Source organism: Eubalaena glacialis, chromosome 1, assembly GCF_028564815.1.
Source record: "Eubalaena glacialis isolate mEubGla1 chromosome 1, mEubGla1.1.hap2.+ XY, whole genome shotgun sequence".
In the NCBI taxonomy this organism is placed as follows: Eukaryota; Metazoa; Chordata; class Mammalia; order Artiodactyla; family Balaenidae; genus Eubalaena; species Eubalaena glacialis.
Genome location: NC_083716.1, coordinates 31,800,198 through 31,820,066, shown reverse-complemented (window position 1 = coordinate 31,820,066; position 19,869 = coordinate 31,800,198). Strand labels below are relative to the sequence as shown.

At 46.6% G+C, this 19,869-nt stretch overlaps 1 protein-coding gene across 1 annotated transcript in view; it reads right to left on the bottom strand.

The window, feature by feature from the left end:
• Positions 1-224: 224 nt before the first annotated feature.
• The window catches only part of PIK3AP1 (phosphoinositide-3-kinase adaptor protein 1), a 109,250-nt gene continuing 89,605 nt past the window's right edge, over positions 225-19,869 (bottom strand). The window contains exons 14-17 of the mRNA XM_061194821.1: positions 13,331-13,486; positions 8,640-8,710; positions 7,202-7,320; positions 225-485 (exon numbers count right to left, since the gene is read on the bottom strand). Of these exons, the coding sequence (XP_061050804.1) occupies positions 428-485; positions 7,202-7,320; positions 8,640-8,710; positions 13,331-13,486 (404 nt within the window). The 3' untranslated portion in view covers positions 225-427. The remainder of the gene's footprint in view (positions 486-7,201; positions 7,321-8,639; positions 8,711-13,330; positions 13,487-19,869) is intronic.

Genomic DNA, 19,869 nt, shown 5'->3' with positions numbered 1-19,869 from the left:
CTTGGATACTGTAAGTCAAATCATAATCACTTCTAGAAATTAGATTGGACTAGCAAATAAGTAAGACCTAATATAAGTGCATTTCAGTAAAATCACTTGTAATGTACATTTCTGAACAATCTTTTCAGGCTCCTGACATGCCAAATTAGAGGTAAGTATTCCAATTAAGTCGTCATCCTCTTGGCAAACAAGAATAGGGATCAATATACTTGATGCTGGTGAATGAAGTCCTTAGTTTCACCTCTTTGTGCCTTAATAATATCTTCTTCAAGGAAAGCCCAGACCAGCAGGGCCGCAACAATATCAGCAATGAGATTGGGTCTTAAGGTCAGCAGTCAGGCCATAAAACTCAACATGAAGACATCATTAACAGGCTGAAAACCACAAGTCTCAAGGTCCCGAAGTAGGCAGGCTTTAGGAGGTAGAATCAGCGACCTCTGGGTGGAACAGGTGGAGGAGGATGGAAGGTCTCCCTGGTCGGAGGCCTGAAATGAAAGATAATGCAATTATTATCAAATGAATTTAATTAACTAGTTCTTAGGCATCCATGATTTGTTGCAAACTTGGTATACTATGCAAAGGACATGTTCTTCAATTAATAAAAGGGGAGAAACATACGGACCTTTCAGTGGCATACATGCTAAGCTGTGGCTTGCAATCCTAGCTGCACATTAGAATCACCAGCGGAGCTTTGAAAAATAACAGTTGCCAGGCTCAATCCCAGACCTGTTCCATCATAATCTCTGGAGGATAGGGTTTAAGCATCACAACTTTTAAATAGTGTCCCTCCTTCAACCAGTTATATTAACCATGTTGTTTATTTTCTGAGGCTTTGACATCTGGGCCCTGGCTGATCCTGGAGGGCCTGCCCCTCCTAGGGTAAGCTAATTCCTAGAGATAGCAAACAACCTGCAGTGAGCACACCTTTCACATGCAAACTAAGCAGTCCAGAGTCCATACCCCAACCACGTCCTTTAATGGGACTCCCACATTCGGGACCACTATCCACTGCCGTAATCACCCCAGGGCCAGGTGCCAGACAACTGGAGACAGCCCCTTTGCCCCGGAGCCTGTTGAAATTATTCAAACTAGCCAATCCTTAATCTGCCTAGCCTGCCTCACTTGTTCCTTCCTGCAGAACCCAAAATAAAGGCTCTTGCCCATGTTTCTCCCCTCCCTGCCATTTCTCCTGCGTAAACCTGGGGCTTTCCTGTGTGCCCTACCCCAGCATAATGTGCCCCCCTCCTCTTGGGATCTAGGAGTATAACAAACTACCTATTCAAAGGCAGTCGTCTCCTGATCTGCTGACCTTGCCATACCTAAATAATAATAAAACCTTTATTTTAAAACTCCAGTGATTCAAATATGCAGCCAGGCAGGAGACACACTGCAGTGGGGAGATCCCTTGAGAGAGGACTTGAGAATTTCTGAAGTCGGCTTCTCACAACTACTTCCACCTGGGATCGCTAAGTGTGTTGTCCCAACTCCATGTCTGCTTTCCTAGAAGCCTCCCTCCACATTAGTCTAGATGGTTTTTGAACAGTACTAAATGATACTCCAGACAGACCTGGGTGAATGTATTTACAGAGGGTTTAACAACTGCAGATGGTATTTCCACAAGTGTGCTGTAAAACCAATATTTAATTCTCTTGGAAGCAAGTCAATAAGTCAAGAAAGAGAGCTTTGTCAGGTGCTGTAATTGAACTGTGCTACCCTGGAACTGCGTACTTGAGGACTGAATGAATCAATGAGTAAATATTTACTAAATGCCTCTTGAATGCAAGTTTGCTTAGGTCAAGGAAACGACAAAAGAGTTGGGAAAAGACGGGCCATTTCAGGAGCCAGAGAGGGAGGCAGAAGTAGAAAAGAATAACAACAGACATCCTCAGGAGGTCCTGCAGTGGCACCTGGGAGTAGATGGTTTTGTGTGGTTGTCTCTTTATCCAGAGAAAACAAATGGACAGTCTCCTTCCATCGCCCGACCTGCCCTGTGAACCATGGGCTTAAAGGAGAAAGCTGAAGGACAGTCAGGTGATACCACTTATCACTTGAGTAAGCTTAGGCTGGCTTCCTTGCTTCCTTCCTTCCTCTCAACAAACATTTATCTACTGTGCATCTACTCCTGGGTGTGGGATATAACAGCAAGTAAAATGGGCATGGATCTTTCCCTCAAGGTGCTGAGAATATAATGGATGAGACAGACAATAGGGAAAATCAGTACACTGCACTGAATGTTTTGATAGGGCACATTCAGAACCTATGAGAACATATGGCAGAGGCATTTATGCACACATCTGAAGAGTAAGTTCAACTTCTCTGAACCTCTTTCTCATCTGCCAGACAGAGGTAAAGATACCTATATTGCAGATAAAGGTATCTATATTGGAATTACAGATACCTACACTGTGTGAGATGACAGTTGGAAAGCATTTTCTGGCTTAGAGTAGGCACTCAAGAGGTAAAGCTAATAATTTTATTATTATGATTAAAGATGTATTCTTCGACCTTTTCCCCACGTATGCCCCATAAGCCTTACATTTTACCTTCCATCACAAAGAGAGTCACGATTCCCTACTGGTCCCTCTTCCTATGCTGCCCGACTCTGCAGTTGGGGCGAGTCTACAAGCAAACCATCTCCATATTTCATTCTGATGAACAACCCAGCTAAGGATTGGAAGCCCCATCTCAGGGAAGTGGGTTTGTGATTACAGACATATCAGAACCACGGAAGTAAAGGTTATTAAATCAGAATCAAGTGGTGGTCTGTGGGGGAGACGGCCTCTGCAGGACGCTGGGAAGCTGGAGCTGGAGACAGGATTGTCCAGTCCAGAGACCTGGGCACTGGCTGCTTTTTCCTCCGTGTTGAGGGTGAGGTCTATGCTGATGATAAGCTTGGTTCAAGAACCCAGCAATCCTAATGTTGGTTACATTCTTTTATAGCAGGCCTATTATTTAGATGGTATGCTTTTGTACGATCACAACATTGTGAAAAATATCTTTAAGCTTCCCTATTAGTAAATAGCCTCCGGCCCAAGTCCCCTTACTCTCTGACCACTACCCCCCATCCCCCAGGGACTTCACAGATCTCTTTACAAGTCAGCAGCTAAAGGATTAACTCTTGGTACTCCAGGAGGCCTTCAGAAGTATGTTCTGATTTGGCAGTACCTAGGCTACGCCTTAAAGGGGAACGCATAGATTGTTAGTGATTGGCAAATCACTAGTAAATGGCAAAACATATTAAAAAACAAGGGGGCAATGGCTCAGCAAGATGTTGGCTTTTTTTTTTTTCTCTACTGGCAGGACTTTACCTATGAAGAGTGTGACATTGTCAGCTGCCCACTCTATAGGGACTAATGCCCTGCAAGGGAAATGCCATGCAAAGATATAATGCATCTGCTCCTGTTCTTGTCACCATCTGCCTTTCCTAACTTTGAAGTATAAATATATTGGGAACTTACAGCGGGTGGGAATGTGAAGCTTCTTTCCACTAATCTGTAACCCACCTGCACTGTGGTACACGACTTGATGGCTAGCTGTCAACCCAAGCAGTAGCAATCTATCCATCCATCCATTCACTCCCTTGCATGATAAATATTTGCTAAATTCCTAGCAGGCGCCAATTACCGATCTAACTCTATTCTGTGCTGGGGAGAGTAGAAAAAAAATTTTTTCTAATCAAAAATCTCTAGGGACTTCCCTGGTGGCGCAGTGGTTAAGAATCTGCCTGCCAGTACAGGGAACATGGGTTCGATCCCTGGTCCGGGAAGATCCCACATGCCGCGGAGCAACAAAGCCCGTGTGCCACAACTACTGAAGTCCCCGCGCCTAAAGCCTGTGCTCCCCAACAAGAGAAGCCACTGCAATGAGAAGCCTGTGCACCGCAGCGAAAGAGTAGACCCCGCTCGCCGCAACTGGAGAAAGCCCACGCGCAGCAGCAAAGACCCAAAGCAGCCAAAAATAAATAAATAAATAAAATTTAACAAACAAACAAACAAAAACAATCTCTATTCTTTTGAGGTTTACCATCTACTTGAGGAGACAGATATGTAAACAAGGGCCACAACATGGGATGAATTATAATGGAGGTATTTGGGGAACCACAAGAAGGTTCACTCTGCATAGGAACATCAGGGAAGGCTTCACAGAAGAGGTAATGTTTGGACAGAGTCCTAAAGGATGTGTAGGAATTTTCTAAGCAGAGATCGGAAGGGAGTAGGAAGACAGCATTCCAGGCAAAAGGAACAGATTGAGCAAAGACAGTACAAAATGACACAGCTCACTAGGAATTCTTAAGGGGGAAACATCAGTGACTACAAGAGAGGGGTGGGACTCAGGGCCACGGCATGCTAAAAAATACAGAATTAAATTTAAGGCTTTCATGCCAGGAAGTGACATCACCAGCTATCTCTGCTCTAGAAAGGGCACTCTCTGGTGCAGTGGAGGAGGGACTGACTGGAGGCAGGGAGGTGAGTGTGGGCCTACAGGGATGAACTTAGGCACTGGCAGATGGAGAGGAGGGGTAGATCTGAAAGCTGCAAGGGCAGCAAAATGAACAGAGCCTGGGGAGCTGCGAGGGAGGCAGGGATGGAGGTTGACTCCGGGGCAGGCGCTTGGGGAAGAGAGAAAATAGTGCCACGTCTCAGGCTGGGAAGTGGTGAGAAGAAGGCAGTTTGGGGCAGAGGATGGCAGGTTGGATGATGAGTTCAGTTTTGCATGGGCTGTGTTTGAGATCTTGGTTGGACACCTGGTGAAGTTCCCAATGAACAGTAGGAAACAGAAGGCCAAGGTACAGATGGAGATGGAGGGAGACTTGGAGTCATTGCTGACAATTCAAGCTCTGGGGTCAGCACGCAGAGTGAGAAGAGGAAGGGACCAGGACTGGAGAGAGTGATGAGCAGATGTGCTGTTTGAGAGAAAGGGGGGTTCAGGAGAACGTGAGTGGGGAAGAGCTGCCAATTCCCAGATCTGGAAGTGGAGTGGAGACCACCAAGGTCAGCCTCCCCTCCTGTCCGTCAGTGGGTCAAGCATTCAGGAGAGAGGCCCATTTTATTCTTTGCTCAAACATCTCCTCATTTTATTATGAAAATTACATACACACTTTCAGAACAATTGCATCTTTTCCAATTTTCACAGCAAAAATGCACCCAAACCCTGTTTCTATCAGAGATTTCTTTGCAAACACCATTTCTTTAGTAACATACGTTTTCCTCCTTTTCTCTCCCCATCTTTATCACAACATGCTTCCAGACTCCCCCAAAACAATTCATCTGCCATCTCTCTTTACACATTAAATGCATCCCAGTTTCCAGCCTTTAATTTCTGGAACCCATTTCCCTGGTTGTTCTCTCTCCTGTAGACAAAATCCCACAGAGTCTTTGTAGCTATATATTCGAGATTGACATTCTTTTTAATCTTGGTACAATTAGACAACTGCCTCCAAAGTCTTTACCTTCAGGAATAAAAGGTCTTAGATCTTGTATCTTCTCCCATGACACCTGGACCTCCTTGGACAGGTGTAACAAAATGACTAAAAGACTGGACCCTGGAGTCAGGCACACCTAGGTTTGCCACAGACATAAAGTCTCCATCCAGTCTTAAGCCCCAGTTTCTACATCTGCAAAATGGGATAACACTAAATATCTACCACCTAGAGTTGTGAAGAGAATTAAATGAGCTAATGCATTTAGTGTGTTTAACAGAACACCTGGCACATAGTAAGCGCTCAATAAATATTAGCATTTATTACCACAATTGCTCTCCACAAACACCCCTCCCCAATCCCCAAGTATATATACTTTTCAAGCAACAGAACATTATGCAAATTCAGGTGATTGGACTAGGTTATCGCTAAGGTTCCTTCTAGGGCTAATGTTCTAATATGTGAACTCTATTCTACACCAGGGAGACATGCTCCGTGAGTGTGAAGCAGCTTGGGACTGAGGGAGGCTTGTGTAGCAAGTGTCAGTACGTGAATGTTGCTGGGAGCACACGGAAAAGCGGTAATAGCAAGGGGAGAAACGGAAAGATCCTCAGCGCAGAGTCAGCGGCTCTTTCCAGAAAAGCAGAAGAAAAGTCTCCTTGTGGTACTTTCTCAACAAATTTAACTGATGAGGTTCATTTGAGTTACAAGTTTCAAAATGCAAAAAAAAAAAAAAAAGAAATCCTAGTTTAAAAAAAACTTCATCCTTTGAATCTCCCCCCCCTCCCACCCCCCCACCCCCCCACCCCCCCCACCCCACCCCGCCTCACATTGTATTTCAGACATCAAAGGATTAAACTCCCAAGGCAAGCCTAGGCTTTTATCCCCAAAGGCTGCTTTCTGCCTTGGCAGACAAGCTAGCTTTGACCACCTCTTCTGTGACTCCAGAAGACCTTAAAAAGGTTCCTGCCAGACGCCTGAACACAAACAAAGACATACATCAGAGCCCCATAAGTCAGTCACACTCTTTTGTCTAATGCCCAGCTGCAAATCTCCATAGGCTCATCCTTCTGCATAAAAAACACTCAGACTGTTGTGCTCTTACTAAGGGCCAGAAACACAATCCTTACGACTCTGTGAGGAAGTTCATTGACTATCTCCGTTTTTTGTTTTTTTTTTGGCTGCACCACACACAGCATGAGGGATCTTAGTTCCCGGACCAGGGATCAAACCCGAGCCCCCTGCAGTGGAAGCTCAGAGTCTTAACCACTGGACCTCCAGGGAAGTTCCTACTATCTCCATTTTATGGACAAGGAAATTAAGGCACATGACAGTTAAATAATTCATCCAAGTTCACAAGTGGCTGCCGGAGACTTCCCCAGGCAGTGTTTCCCCACCACCACACCTTGCTGCCTCTCACCTTTATTTCCATTCCCAATTCCTTCTTATCTCCTGGTCCCCAAAAGGCACTGTCCCCACTATGCGGCCAAGGGAATTAGTTATTCATGAGCTGAATTCTAACCAGATAAAAATTATGCAAAACATTGACCTTTACCAATGTAGTTCACTGACAAAATATTGCATTTGTTATTTAGAGTATGTGCAACTGAATAAAGCATCCCTTAAGTTAACGAAGAGTCCACATTGAAATGTGTCCAAAGTATGCATTTCAGTGAGTCTAGCTCTGCGCTTATTCTTAGGTCATTTTAGATGTCCCCAGATCCTACACTCCCCTGAAACTCAGAGAGTGAGGAAGAAATGTCCCGTCAGCTTCGATGTTACCTCTGTGAGGCGGCTCGGGGCGGCACCCTGGGGGGCCTCTCAAGGGGCACGATGGGTGTGCTGTCCACTTGTGGGGGGCCTGGACTACGACTTCTGGTAACCTCGAGGGCTTCATTATCCTACAGCGAAAAAGATGAGAAAGAAGGGTGAAAATCAGATTAAGCAACAGCATAGCTGGACACTGCCATCCCACAAGCTCCTCAGCCCTCCCCAGGCTTTGGCTGAAGGTTACTCACTGACTGATAATCAACCCAGCAATACCAGGGCAGTTTTCCACTGACTTTGACTCCCAGAGTCACTGAGGAGACCATCAGACTCAACTTATCATTAGCGATTCGAGCTCTTGTTCCTCGCTACTCAGTGTGACATGTGGGCCACCAACATCACCATCGCCTGGGGGCTTGTGAGAACCACAGGGTCTCAGGATCCTCCTCACACCTGCTCCATCAGAACCCACATTTTCACAAGATCCTAGGTATTTCTTATGCATGTTAAAGTTTGAGGAGCATTGCTCTATGTAACCAGATAGGGCTGGAGAAATTTTATTTTTAAACAAAAGTCCCATTTTGGGACAACAGAACGGTGACTGGTCCTCAGTCACAGGGTAATACAAGCCGTGCACTGGTGGGCGGCCCACCCCTAGGACCCTACCTCAGGGAGCCTCCTGGGTTGGCAGTGACCCATGTGACCTCACCCGCACATCCCAGCCGCTGGTCACTGGATCAGGATACACACCCTGACCCAAATTGGGCCTCAGCCTAAGGCAGCAACTTACACTCTGCTCAGAGACCTTGCGGCTCTCTGGGGACTGTCTGCCACTATACATGTGGAGAAGCAGAAAAGGCCAGTGCGCAGTGAGAGAAAAAGGAGATACCCACAGGCAAGAGGAGACAAAAGAGCGTGTGGCCTCGGGGGGTACACTAAACAGTGGCTCCGGCTGTGGCATGCCCCGCCCCTGACCCAAGCCCCGAAAGGTGACCACTGCCCCTGGAATCCCTGATACTCATCCAGTTCCCTCTCACCGATGCCCCTTTTGGCTTAACCCTTCCTCCTTCCTTCTCTTCCTTTCTTCCCCTCTTTTTACTGAGGTGAAATTCACATAACATAAAATGAACCACTTTAAAGTGAACAATCAGTGGCATTTAGTACATTCATAATATTGTGCAACCACCATCTCTATCTAGTCCCCAAACATTTTCATGACCCCTCCCCAAAGGAAACACTGTACCCCTTAAGCAGTTTATCCCCATTTCCCCTACCCCCAGGCCTGGTAACCACCAATCTGCATTCTGTCTCTATGGATCTACGGACATTTCATATACACGGAATCCTACAATAGGTGACCTTTTGTGCCGGGCTTCTTTCACCTGGATTTCTATTTCCTGCAGTGAAACGACCCCCGGGACAAGACATACGGGGGTGCGGGCCCGGCTCTCACCTCGTTGTCCGCCTCCATCCCGCTGCTCACGCTGAGGAGGCTCCGGGTGCTGGATCGGTTACTCGCGCTGCCTAAAGGGTGCAAACAAAATCAGCTGGACTGTGGATTCTCTCAAGGTAAAGTAAACTGCAGAACTCTAGCTCTCACTTACTGATAGAAACAATACACAAGCTGTGCACACGGGATTCTTCAAAATGCTGCCGTCTAACAACATTACCATGTTATTAGAGTTCAGTTTTTCTTTCAGCATAAAATGAAATGGTTCATCTTTGTATTACCACTTTTTGCTTTATAGCTGCCATTTACTGAGGGCTTACCCCACGTTATGTGCTTTAAAAGCATGACTGCATGTAATCCCTATGAAAACCCTACCTGATATTAGAGATCCGATCTGACAGACAAGAAAGCAGAGACGCTCTAGTTCTCACGTGTTCGGTGGTATTTCTAAAATCTGCAAACAACTTTTGTTGCTAAAGTTTTTTTGCCTATTTCGGAATTACAACATGTGCAAGTATCACACATGTATACATACCTTCTAAAAAGGGGCCAGTGTGACACAAAACACAAAGCACAGATTCAAAAGTATAATTTACACGCAGGGTAGAAACTCTGACTGTGTGAGTTTAGGTGCTCAAGGATGTAAGTTGGGGATTTATCACCTACCTCGTTGAAACAGCATTATCCAATAGAACTTTCTGGAAATGTTCTGTTGTGTGCTATCCAATTTGGTAGCTAGTAAGACACGTGGCTAGTGCAACTGAGGAACTAAATTTTATTTAGTTTTAATGAACTTAAATTTAAATAGCCACACGTAGCTAGGGGTTATGGTATCGGACAGCACAGCATTAGAACAAGCTCAAAAACGTGATTGGTCTAGCAGTGAAGAAGGAAGAATAACAGTTAGTCAACTAAAACTTTGACTTTAATTTACCAATATTGCCTTTAACAGTATTGCCAGATCTTAGGTCTGCTGAATTTCCACTCAAAATAGCTCCTCATCATATTAGTTTATAGGTAAATTGCCTTAGTTTTGACTTCATTATGGTACCAACTTTGAGCTAATTAATTTAGATGTTAGCTTGACGAGAGTAAGTTAAGATTATAATTTTGGATTGTTTCTCGGAGGCAGATTTTTAAATTTAAAATAATGTGTCGAAAATATTTCTAGAAACCAGGGGATTCAGAGTTAGTCTATTAAGGAGCACGTGACCCTGTCTCTTTCTCTCCAGCTACCCACACATAACACTGTTCGCTCAGCCAGAATGTCCTTTTCTCCCTGCTCCCCCCAGCCCACCCCTGTCCACAAATCGAAAACCTCCTCAGTCCCCAACGCTCAGGACAAATGCTATCGAAACCTTTCCAGATTCCCCCAAATGGAAGTAAACCCTCCTATCCACGGGCTCCCATCCCTGTGGAGCCAAGCCTCCCACGTCATTCATCATTGTTCATCCCCTTCCCTTACAACGAACCAGACTCCTTCCAAAGTTTATCCACTAGGAGGGAGCAAAAAGCTGTCCAGGCACTGGCTCCAGGATCCTGGAAATTCGCACCAGACAGCTCCCCTTGTCCCTTCCCTTGGTGTTCTTGAATTTTTAACTCCCACCCTTTGGCTTTGAGCCTTCGCTCCTGGTTTACCTGCCCTGGCTGGCCCTCTCCTCTCTCCAAGGCTGATGACCTGCCTGGCCACAACCTGTCTGGACTGCACCACTGGTAGGAGGCTCTGGCCCCAGTCCCCATCATCTTCACTCTTGCTGGGGGAAGGGGGCAGTGCCCACCCCTTGCCAGGCTTCTGTCACCAGGGAAGAAGGATCAGACAAGCATCTAACTGGTACTATTTTTATACCTTCTCTCCTCCATTATAAGTCCCCTGAGGACAGACCCTATTTCTTTTTCAGCTTTATGTCTCCAGTTTACAGTCTAGCTCCATATGCACAGAGCTGTCCTCAATATTTGGTGGAGGAATGAATGAGAGAAAAAAAATGACCATATATATATGATCCTTAAGAAACTTGAACCAGACAACTTAGCAGAAGGTCAATGGTCTTTCTGTAATGAAACTTTTGTTCTCTTAAACATAACACTAATATTTTGTGCTTAAAATTTTAGTCACAACCAGATTTAACCTGCAACTGTTTTCCTGTAGTTCCCAAGAGAAGACAGCTGCACCATAATAAAATAGTGCTGTTTTTAGGGTATGACTCTGGGGGTTGAGGGGCAGTTGGTGGATCAGAGCTGGGCCATCCTCACTCTCCCTCCTTGCCCTGGGAACTGCTTCTCTTTGGAAGGCAGTATGTCCCCATGGTTGAGCACACAGAGAGATCTGGATGTGAATCCCAGATGCCCTGCTTAATTTCCAAGTGACCCAGGGTAAGATGCCTAACCTAAGCCTCTGTTCCCTGGTCTCACAGCACTGCTGTATAGAGTGAGACCGCACGGTAACAGGCTTGGCACAGAGCCTGTAAGAGCAAGCATTTGATTAATTATGGCAGCTATCATCATCATCATCATCACCAGTCTCAAAATGGAAGATTATCCACTAGTGACCCAAGGGCCCTCACCTCCAGCGTCCACACCTTTGTATAGCCTCCTCCTCACCTCCCTCTCGGCTTAGCCATGTGACTTACTTTGGCCAATATGACGTTAGCAAGTGTGATGCAAGCCAAAGCTCGATAAGTACTTGCACACTGGGGCTTGTCCTTCTGGAATGCTCCCTTTATGGATCTTGTTATCATACAAGAAGTTCAGGCTATTGAATTAGAGGCCATATGTAGAGAGTCCCTGAAGAGTAAGAGGCCATCGTGGATGCTCCAGCCCATGCCAAGCTTACAGCTGAATACAGTCACATGATTGACCCCAACTGACCACAGGGGGTGGAGGTGAACAATTCCCACTTGACTCCTGGCTGAGTTTAGAATCAGACATAAATAAATGATTATGTTTCAAGCCACTGCATTTTGGGATAGTTTGTTACATAGCAATAGATAACTGTGCAACAGGGCTTGGATGCAGTCTACAGCCACAGAGTAAAATAAAATCCTCTGGTCTGTCATTTAATAACATTTTCTACCCCAATAAGATAGCCATCTCTGGGCGGTAAACCACCATACAAGGTAAGAAGCACAGTTTATGCTTTCCAGTCTATTCTCACTCCAAGCTAACTCAAAGTAAAACATACGCATAAAATGGTTAAAATTAATCTGAACCTGAAGTGAGTACTCTGCATTTATCTTGTTAAATTTCCCCTTCCCCCACGCCAGAAAGCCCTGCACTCACCCCAAGAGTGTCTATACTACTTCTCCTCTCCTCTGTGACACGTCTGAGTCGGCTGCCTGCCTGTCCCTTGCTTCCTCTGCCACCTGTGATCACTCCCATTTCTGAACTTACCAGAATTCTCTAAATTGCCTAAAGGGGGGGTGATACACATTATCACCCCCATAATGTAAGGGGAGGTTTTCTTCTCTGTTAAGTCTAGGCTTCTCATGTGGTTGTATGATATGCTTTGGGTCTGTTTCAACAGGTAACAGTGGCAGAGAGAAGGGCTGGGTTCTACTCTCATTTTGCCATTGACTGGCCGTGGGACCTTGGGCAAAACTCTTTCCCTTTCTGGGTTACAAATACTCTATTAATAAAGTAAGGAGGGGGAACAGTTCAGAGGCTCTTGACCTAAGTCCATGGATGGGCAAAATTGTGTGTGTGCGTGTGTGTGTGTAAACACATGCATGTGCATTTTTATAGGAAGCACATCCAGAGCGTATATCAGACTCTCAAAGGGGTATGTGATACAGAAAAGATTAAGAACCCCTGGGTTAGGTGACCTTCCAGTTCCTACATCCATGTGGGGGTCCTCCACCTGACATTTACGGAGACGTGAGTCCCATAATTCAGCTTGTCTCTTGCTCTTTCACTTCTCTCCTAGCTGTTTTGATAACACTGAAATGTTCAAAAGCAGGGAAACTCGATCTATTTGGCTTGTGAAGCTGGGGTGTCTGAAGTCAGCTAATACTGCCCTGGATCTGGAAACAAAGCCCCAGCTCCTGCCTGCACATCAGCGTGTATTGCCTTGTTGCAATCAGACTCCTATTCAAGCTGTCAAGCCAAAAGGAAGACATTTCCAAATTAGATCCTCAACTTGCCTATAAAGTTGGAATTCTCAAATCCGAGTTCACTGTTTTCTAATGTTTCTGACTTTGTGCCCTTTCCTTCCCCTTCCCATAGATGAAGCAAAAAGAACAGTAGGCAAGAGTCTTGGCCCTGGATCCAGTCCACCTGAGTTCAAATCCCAGCGCTACCACTTGTTAGCTATTTAACCTAGAGGAAGGCACTAAGTTTCCAGTTTCCTCCTCGGTAAATAGAGGTGATAATACCTATCCTGTAGAGTGATTATGAGAATTAAATCAGAGAATCTGTGGAAGAGGCTTAGCATATAGTAAATGCTCAATAAATATTAACAAGTATTATGATTAGGATTTTTCATTTATAAAAGCAATAGAGTAATAATTATCATGCAATCTGGCTTCACGGGATATTTGTATAAAGGATCTTTGGCACACTGGAAAAGGCAAACCTCACAGGCTAAATGTCCCCCATTTCTTACACCTCCCAAGCCCAGATCAGGCTCCAAGTAAGATGTTCTGGGCTCATAACAGAGCACGTTTCCATGGCCCAAAGGCACCTGCGGGCCACCTACTTACTTGCTGTGCTGGAGGTACTGTCTGTTTTCCAGTCTCCTCGTCTTAGCTCTGTCCTTGTGGGAAAGACGCTTTTCCTGGGGCCACTCTCATAGACTCCAAACTCCACTTTCCCTGGCAGGTGCTGTGAGTGCCGAATTGGGACCGTGATCTCCAAGTCTGCAATTAGAGGGAAAAGGGATAAGCTTTAAGGCACCAGGATGCCATTTACAAAACTGCTGGGCTGCTCTCTCCCCACCCACCTCCTCCACCTGAATCTGGAGGGTGCCTGGAGGGGAGGGGAGGGGCAAGGAGGAGGAGAAAGGGAGGGGGAAGAGGGTGGGGATCCTGCCCAATTCAGCACTGAAACTCCACAGACTACTGTGTGGCAACTGTTGACAGAAAGTTGGGGTGGAGGAATGTTGGAAAGGGCAGAGAAATGCTTTTGCATCAGGTAGCAGAAAGAACATGTGATTAGGGAAAGATCCGGGGCCCCGGCTCTGCCACTCACCAGCTGTGGAGCTTGAGTTAAGTCAGTCGACCCCTCTGAATTACTTCCCTTTCTGAGGAGGGGTTGCGAATGCCATTGATTGTAATAATAGGTTATCCTGTGCATCACGCAGAGTTCTAAGAGCTTCCGTATTTTTAGCTCCTTGAATCCTCCCAACACCCGTGAAATAAATACTATTGTCAACATTCTCAGTAGAAACTAAGGTACAGAAAAGTGAAGTAGCGTGTCCCACGTCCCTGTCACACAGTCAGTAAGGGGGACAGCTGGGATTTGAACCCAGGCTCCAAACTCCAGGCCCTTAATCACTACTCAGACTGCCTCTCAATCCCTTAATAAGTGATGGATGAAGGGTGGGTGGTCCACAATGACAGCAATGATCCAGAGAGTTCACGAAAGGAGGTCCATCAGGCCCATGAAAGATTTTGTGACTTGCAAAGCTCATCAGTGGTTTGGGACCCCACAGATTCAGAAGGACAGATTATCCCTTTGCCCTGCAAAGCATTAACCTAACCTCTTTACTGGCTTAGCCCTGCTCAGTGGTTGGTCTTTCTTCCTCCCTAGATTTCCACCCCTGAGTGCTATGAGCAGGGAACAACTCCAGCTGACAAGTGGAACAAAACATCTGTGCGGGCCCAAACCAGCTTCCTCTCCAGGGAAGTGTGAGAGCCACAGGTGATCTCCTGTCACAGGGCTCCCCTTGAGGCCCTGGACCTTCCCAAGCCCTGGGGCGGGGCCTCTGCGAAGAGGTGTAAGCGCGGGGGGACTTTTGGGGACACGTGGTCTCATTCTTGAGGACCCACTTCCTCCTCGGCTCTCCTCTGCTAGGGGATGGGTGTGGCAGGAAGTTCAGGGAGCACAGCGGCAGGGGTGGCTCTGCTTGCCAAAGCCAGAGATCTGCCAAGAAGGGTAAACGGGTAAACAAGCGCAGGTGCGAGGACAGGTTAGACCAAGTGTGCTCGACATTCTGCATGGAGAATATTAAAACAGTGGACTGCTGGTTTGCGTGAGCTCGAGCTTTCCTCATCCTAGAGACTCTGGTTCCAAGCGTAGTGTCTGGTCCTAGTACTAACCCAGCTTTCCAGGTCTCGGTGGAACACAGATCTTTTTCATGTCCTTGGGCTCTCTTGGTTACAACTGAGCAGTGGAAGCACCCACCCAAGCTTGGAAGCACTTGGGTGGAGACTAGCCGGTGTACCCACACGTGGGTGTGAGCCCATGGTGGCTCAGAGCCCAAACAGGTGACACTTTTTTCCCCCCTCAGCTTTGACCGAGCTGTTTAACAACAGTCTCTTAAAGGGAGGTTCCTGTCTGCTTAATTCACTTCAATGAAGCATTTTTCGACTCTGAACAGTTCGAGGAGGAAGGAAAGTAAAATACACAGGAAAAAAGTTGGGAGTCAACAGTTCAAAAAATCAAGTAGAGCCAGTCTAAATGTCTACAAAATCCTGATATTCTTTGAATAAAGGGACACTGCCAGGAAAAATAATTATCATCACTATACTGCATAGTACTTTTGCCAAAGTGCATTCACATGTGTTACTATTCCTCCTTTGAACTTCGCTACTCCGTGAAGTAGATAAGCTGGGTGTAACCACAGATGAGGAAACTGAGGCACAGAGTGGTTAAAGGAAAAGTCCTGGATCATGAAGTGATTCAGTGACAAAACAGGGATCAGAACCCAGGCCTCCTGGGACCCAGCCTGCTCCTCCAGGTCCCCCCGGTGCACTGGCCACAGACACGCCCAGAACACAAATATTGATATTCTCCTCCACGGGGTCAGGGCATTCAGCAAGTCAGGAGTCAGTCAGCCCTTCTCTGATTTCCTACACCATCAGCGCTCTGCACTATCTCAGTGAGAGGAAAACAACTCCCCAGGGCTGAAGAAAGACTGGCAAGTTATTATGAACAGACTGTTACTTTTTAATCGTCCTTGGTCTTTTAACCCAAATTAAAGAAAAATCACCATTGTTTTTCTTTTCTAAGGCAAATGAGGTTTCCAAATGAATAGAGTCAGTCCTTGCGTGGAGTGGCCTCCATTCCTGGAAAAGGTCCTTCAAGCAGAAATGCCATTCATCGGCCCTAATTTTCCTATAGGTCAATGTTATCCTGTGTCGATGGTTTTCAAATGTTTTTTGTTTTTGGTGAAGCAGGATTCTTTCCTCTAGTGAAAACAGAAGCTCAGTATAGAAAACAGATTTTTTAAAAAGGAGCTGCAATGGTTGAAGCAGAGTAAGTGGCCCCAAACCCTGTTCCAATCCTAATCTATTCCCCTACCCCGTCCCCAACTGCCCCCCAGTTCCTACCTGCTACCCCTACAAGCATGGATGCAGCAGCATTGGAGCACCTGAGTGTGAAAATCCCCATAATAGGCAATTTCAAGTTAGAATGTACTAAATACACAATCGAGTTTTATGCAAAGATCTAGTATATCATGTTTACTCAACCATAAATGATGCCTTCTCTTTGGCAGATGCTCTGATGACCTTGGGCCTCACCAGGCAGTAGAGGGTCCAACTTCCAACTGCCTGAGCTTTCTCTGGGAGCCAGATTACAAGCGCCAGTCTCCCAGCAGGCCTCACCCCAAGACACGGGAGCTGGTGTCTAAATGCCCCGTGGGAGGGATAACTCTTCCAGAGTGTTCTCCATTGACTCCCAGCGTCTCCGGGGAGATGAAACTGCAGTCTCCATGGTGCTAACTGCACGCTGCTGGCCGCCTTTCCTTCCTCTCTCACGTCCCACCCGCTCCTGTGTTCTCTAGGATCACCTCCCATATCAGCTCAAATCCTTGTCAGGGAAGAAAAAGTTCTAGAAATGGATAGTGTTCATGGCTGTACGTTATTTTGAGTGTACTCAATGCCAGCAAATTGTACGTTTACGTGCAAATAGGAAATTTTGTCTTATGTACATTTTACCAAAATAAAAAACAAAAATATAGGGAGACTCTTGGTGCTGATGGATAGAACATTCTCCCCATGTGGGCTACTTGTGGTCCCCAGCCGTTCTGGCTCAGTGTCAAATCATACATAATCTTTTAATAGTTATGACATTAATTAAAACCCTTGATGTAAAAAGTAAAAATACTTAACCCTTCACCACCACCACCCCCAAATCCTGGTCAGCGGTCTGCTTCTTGAAGAGTAGGGTAGCAGGGAAGGTAGGGCATCTAAACCATGTTCCTTTGGAAAAATTTAGACATTGACCATTCTAATCTAGACTAGAGCCTCTGGTGGGTATCATTCGGAGCCTGATTAGCCTTGAGTGAACTTTGTATAATGTGTCAAAAGCCACGATTCCAAGCCTGGCCCCTGGATGGTGAGTCCCAGCTCAGCGCACTCTCCCTGGGAAGCCCTGGCTAAGAGGACGCCAGCTGGTGTGCAGGTGGTTTTTAGAGTGCCTCCATGTGCCGGGCACTGTGCCTGACCCCAGTTATGCCCTAACCCATTGAATCCTCAGAGCGACTCTACTGGATGGGCACTTGTATTTGTGCCATTTTGCAGATGAGGACTGAGGCTCAGGCAGGTGAAGTATCTTGCCCATGGTTGCCAGCTAGTTAGGGGTGAACAGTGAGCAGGAACTTGACCTCAACCCTGCTGGCCCCAGGGCCCAGCCTGCAACCCTCTACTCCTCGGCATGCATGTCTGTCTTGCTTCCAGCTCTCCAGTGGGCCCAGGTGGAGCCTGGGTGGGTGGTACATGTGTGATGACACCAGTAGCTCGGTTCTGGAGCCCAGGCTGCTGAGCACACATGACTCCAACACTACGACTCGCCGGCCTTCAAACACCACATGCCCCACCAAATCGCAATTTTCTTGATACTACCTATATTTAAAAGCTTGAAATGTTTCATTCAATCAAGGCTTCTATTGACCTTTGGGTTCATGTGCTCTAGTTTTAAAAAGCACCTCAACCCTCTGAACCCTATTGTCTGACCCTAGGATGACCCTAGGATGACTGCAGCTCTTGAAACAGATTTTCTCCCTTCTCTCCTTTTTCCTCCTCCCAAATAGGAGGCAGACGAGTATGAGGGTGGCTAGTGGCAGCATACATTTAAAACTTAGTCACCCAGGCAGGAGTCTGAGGATGACCCCTCTGACCTTCTGCCACGGTTGTATCCTCTTTACCCCTCTTCTTCTTCCAAAAAGTCAAAATCAATAATATTCACTAGGCTGTATTGCTTGCAAAACACTGTGCTAGGCATTGTGGGACAGGCTGTAGCTGGGAAAACCAGACCTACACAAATAAAAGACTAACTCATGAGCTACCAGATGGTGAAGATTGCATCTTACAGGTCTCTGTATTTGGCTGGGTGCCTGGTGCTCAATAAGTATCTGTGGAATGAATGAATGGTGTCACCAAACGTTTCACTCAAACCAACCATTCCAACAGAGATTTCTTGAGTTCCACCAACGTACTGTGCTACATGCTGGGGATTCAGCAGCGCACAAAACAGACAAGTTCTTGTCCTCACAGAGCTAATGCAGGTGGTGGTGGCAGGGTTGGGGGGAGAAGCGGTGTGGAAAATAACCATGAGGATAGAAACATAATTCCAGTCTGTGATTTGTGAGAAGAGGGTGAGCAATGGCACAGGAAGTGAGTCGTGGAGGGCTACTCTGGAGAGAATGGCAGAGAGAATGGCCTAACTCTGAAGGATGAAAAAGAGCCAGTGGGTAAGGATGTGGGAAAAGAAGTGGAGGGGGGACAGCAAGTGCAAAGGCCCTGGGCAGAATGCCCTTGGCATGACAGAGCAACAAAAAGCAGTCCATTGCAACTGGAACACAGGGTGTGGGGGAAAGTGGAGGATGAGCTCAGGCATCACATCATGCAGGGCCTTGTAGGTCACAATGAAGAGTGTGATTTTACTCTTGGGACAAGAGCCCCCAAGGGTTTTGAGCAAGAGAGTGACATCATCTGATTTTTATTTTTGAAAGGTTGTTGACTACAGTTTGTAGGATTAACTGCAGAGGAAAAAGAATGGACACAGGGAGACAATTGAAGAGGCTTCTGCATTAATCCAGGAAGAGATGATGGTGGCTTGGATGCAGCTGCGGCATGGAAGGTCATCAGAAATGATAACATGTACTTTGGAGGCAGAACTTCTGGGAACTGCTGATGGTTTGAAGGAATGAAGTAATAGCAACCAGAGGCAACAGAAAAGAAGTGCCAGGTGGATGGAAGGGATACTAGGTTCTATAGATACTCAAATGAAGAAGGAGTACAATGGCCAGGAGTGATCCAGGAAGGCTTCACTGAGAAGGGGCTGTCAGGGCTAGGTCTCTCAGCGCCGGTAGTTTCATACAGGTGAGGAGGGAGAGGCATGAGCAAGGGGCCTGTGGCAAGAAGAGGTCCTATTTGAAGACCAGGGTATTACCAGACTGACCAGGTTCATGGGAAGTCGGGCCGTTGATGGCAGCTGGAGACAAACTACAGAAGTTATGCACCAGCGTAGTTCTTTACGCAATGGAGCGCCATTCAAGATCTGAATGCCTCTGAAAGTCTTTTCTTGCCAGCTCTTCTTGGTATAAGGCTGGCCAGTGTAAATAACAGAGACACACCATGCCAGAGGCTCTCAGCGAGGATATGCAGTGCGGGCAAATGCCCACTCTTTGCTCAGGGGTGGTGGTGCCACATGGGTAGCACCTGGGGGAGGGAGGGTCAAGGGGAACAGAGGGGCCTGGTCCTCGGTGAGCACAACTGGAATCCATGGCCCTGCTATTGGGCCCCCACCACACACGGCAGGAGCCCTGCTGCACCTGAGACCGGGGCTTCCAAAGCAGCGTTTGGTGTGGACACCGATGACGCAGTGCCCTGCTTGAATCAGAAACAGACACTATGTGAATGGGATTTTCTCTTTTCTCTGCTCAAAAAAAAAGTGTCTTCCTAAATGCCAAGGGGAGAGTCAGGTGCCCGGGGAGAAAGCATTATCATCCTCTTTCATGGGAGGAGGGATGCAGAGTTCAAGCCTTCCTTTCATTCATTTGCTGACATGCCTTATGTGCCAGGTACTAGATTTATAGAATTAACAAGACAAAGCCGTTGCCCCAAAAGACCTCACA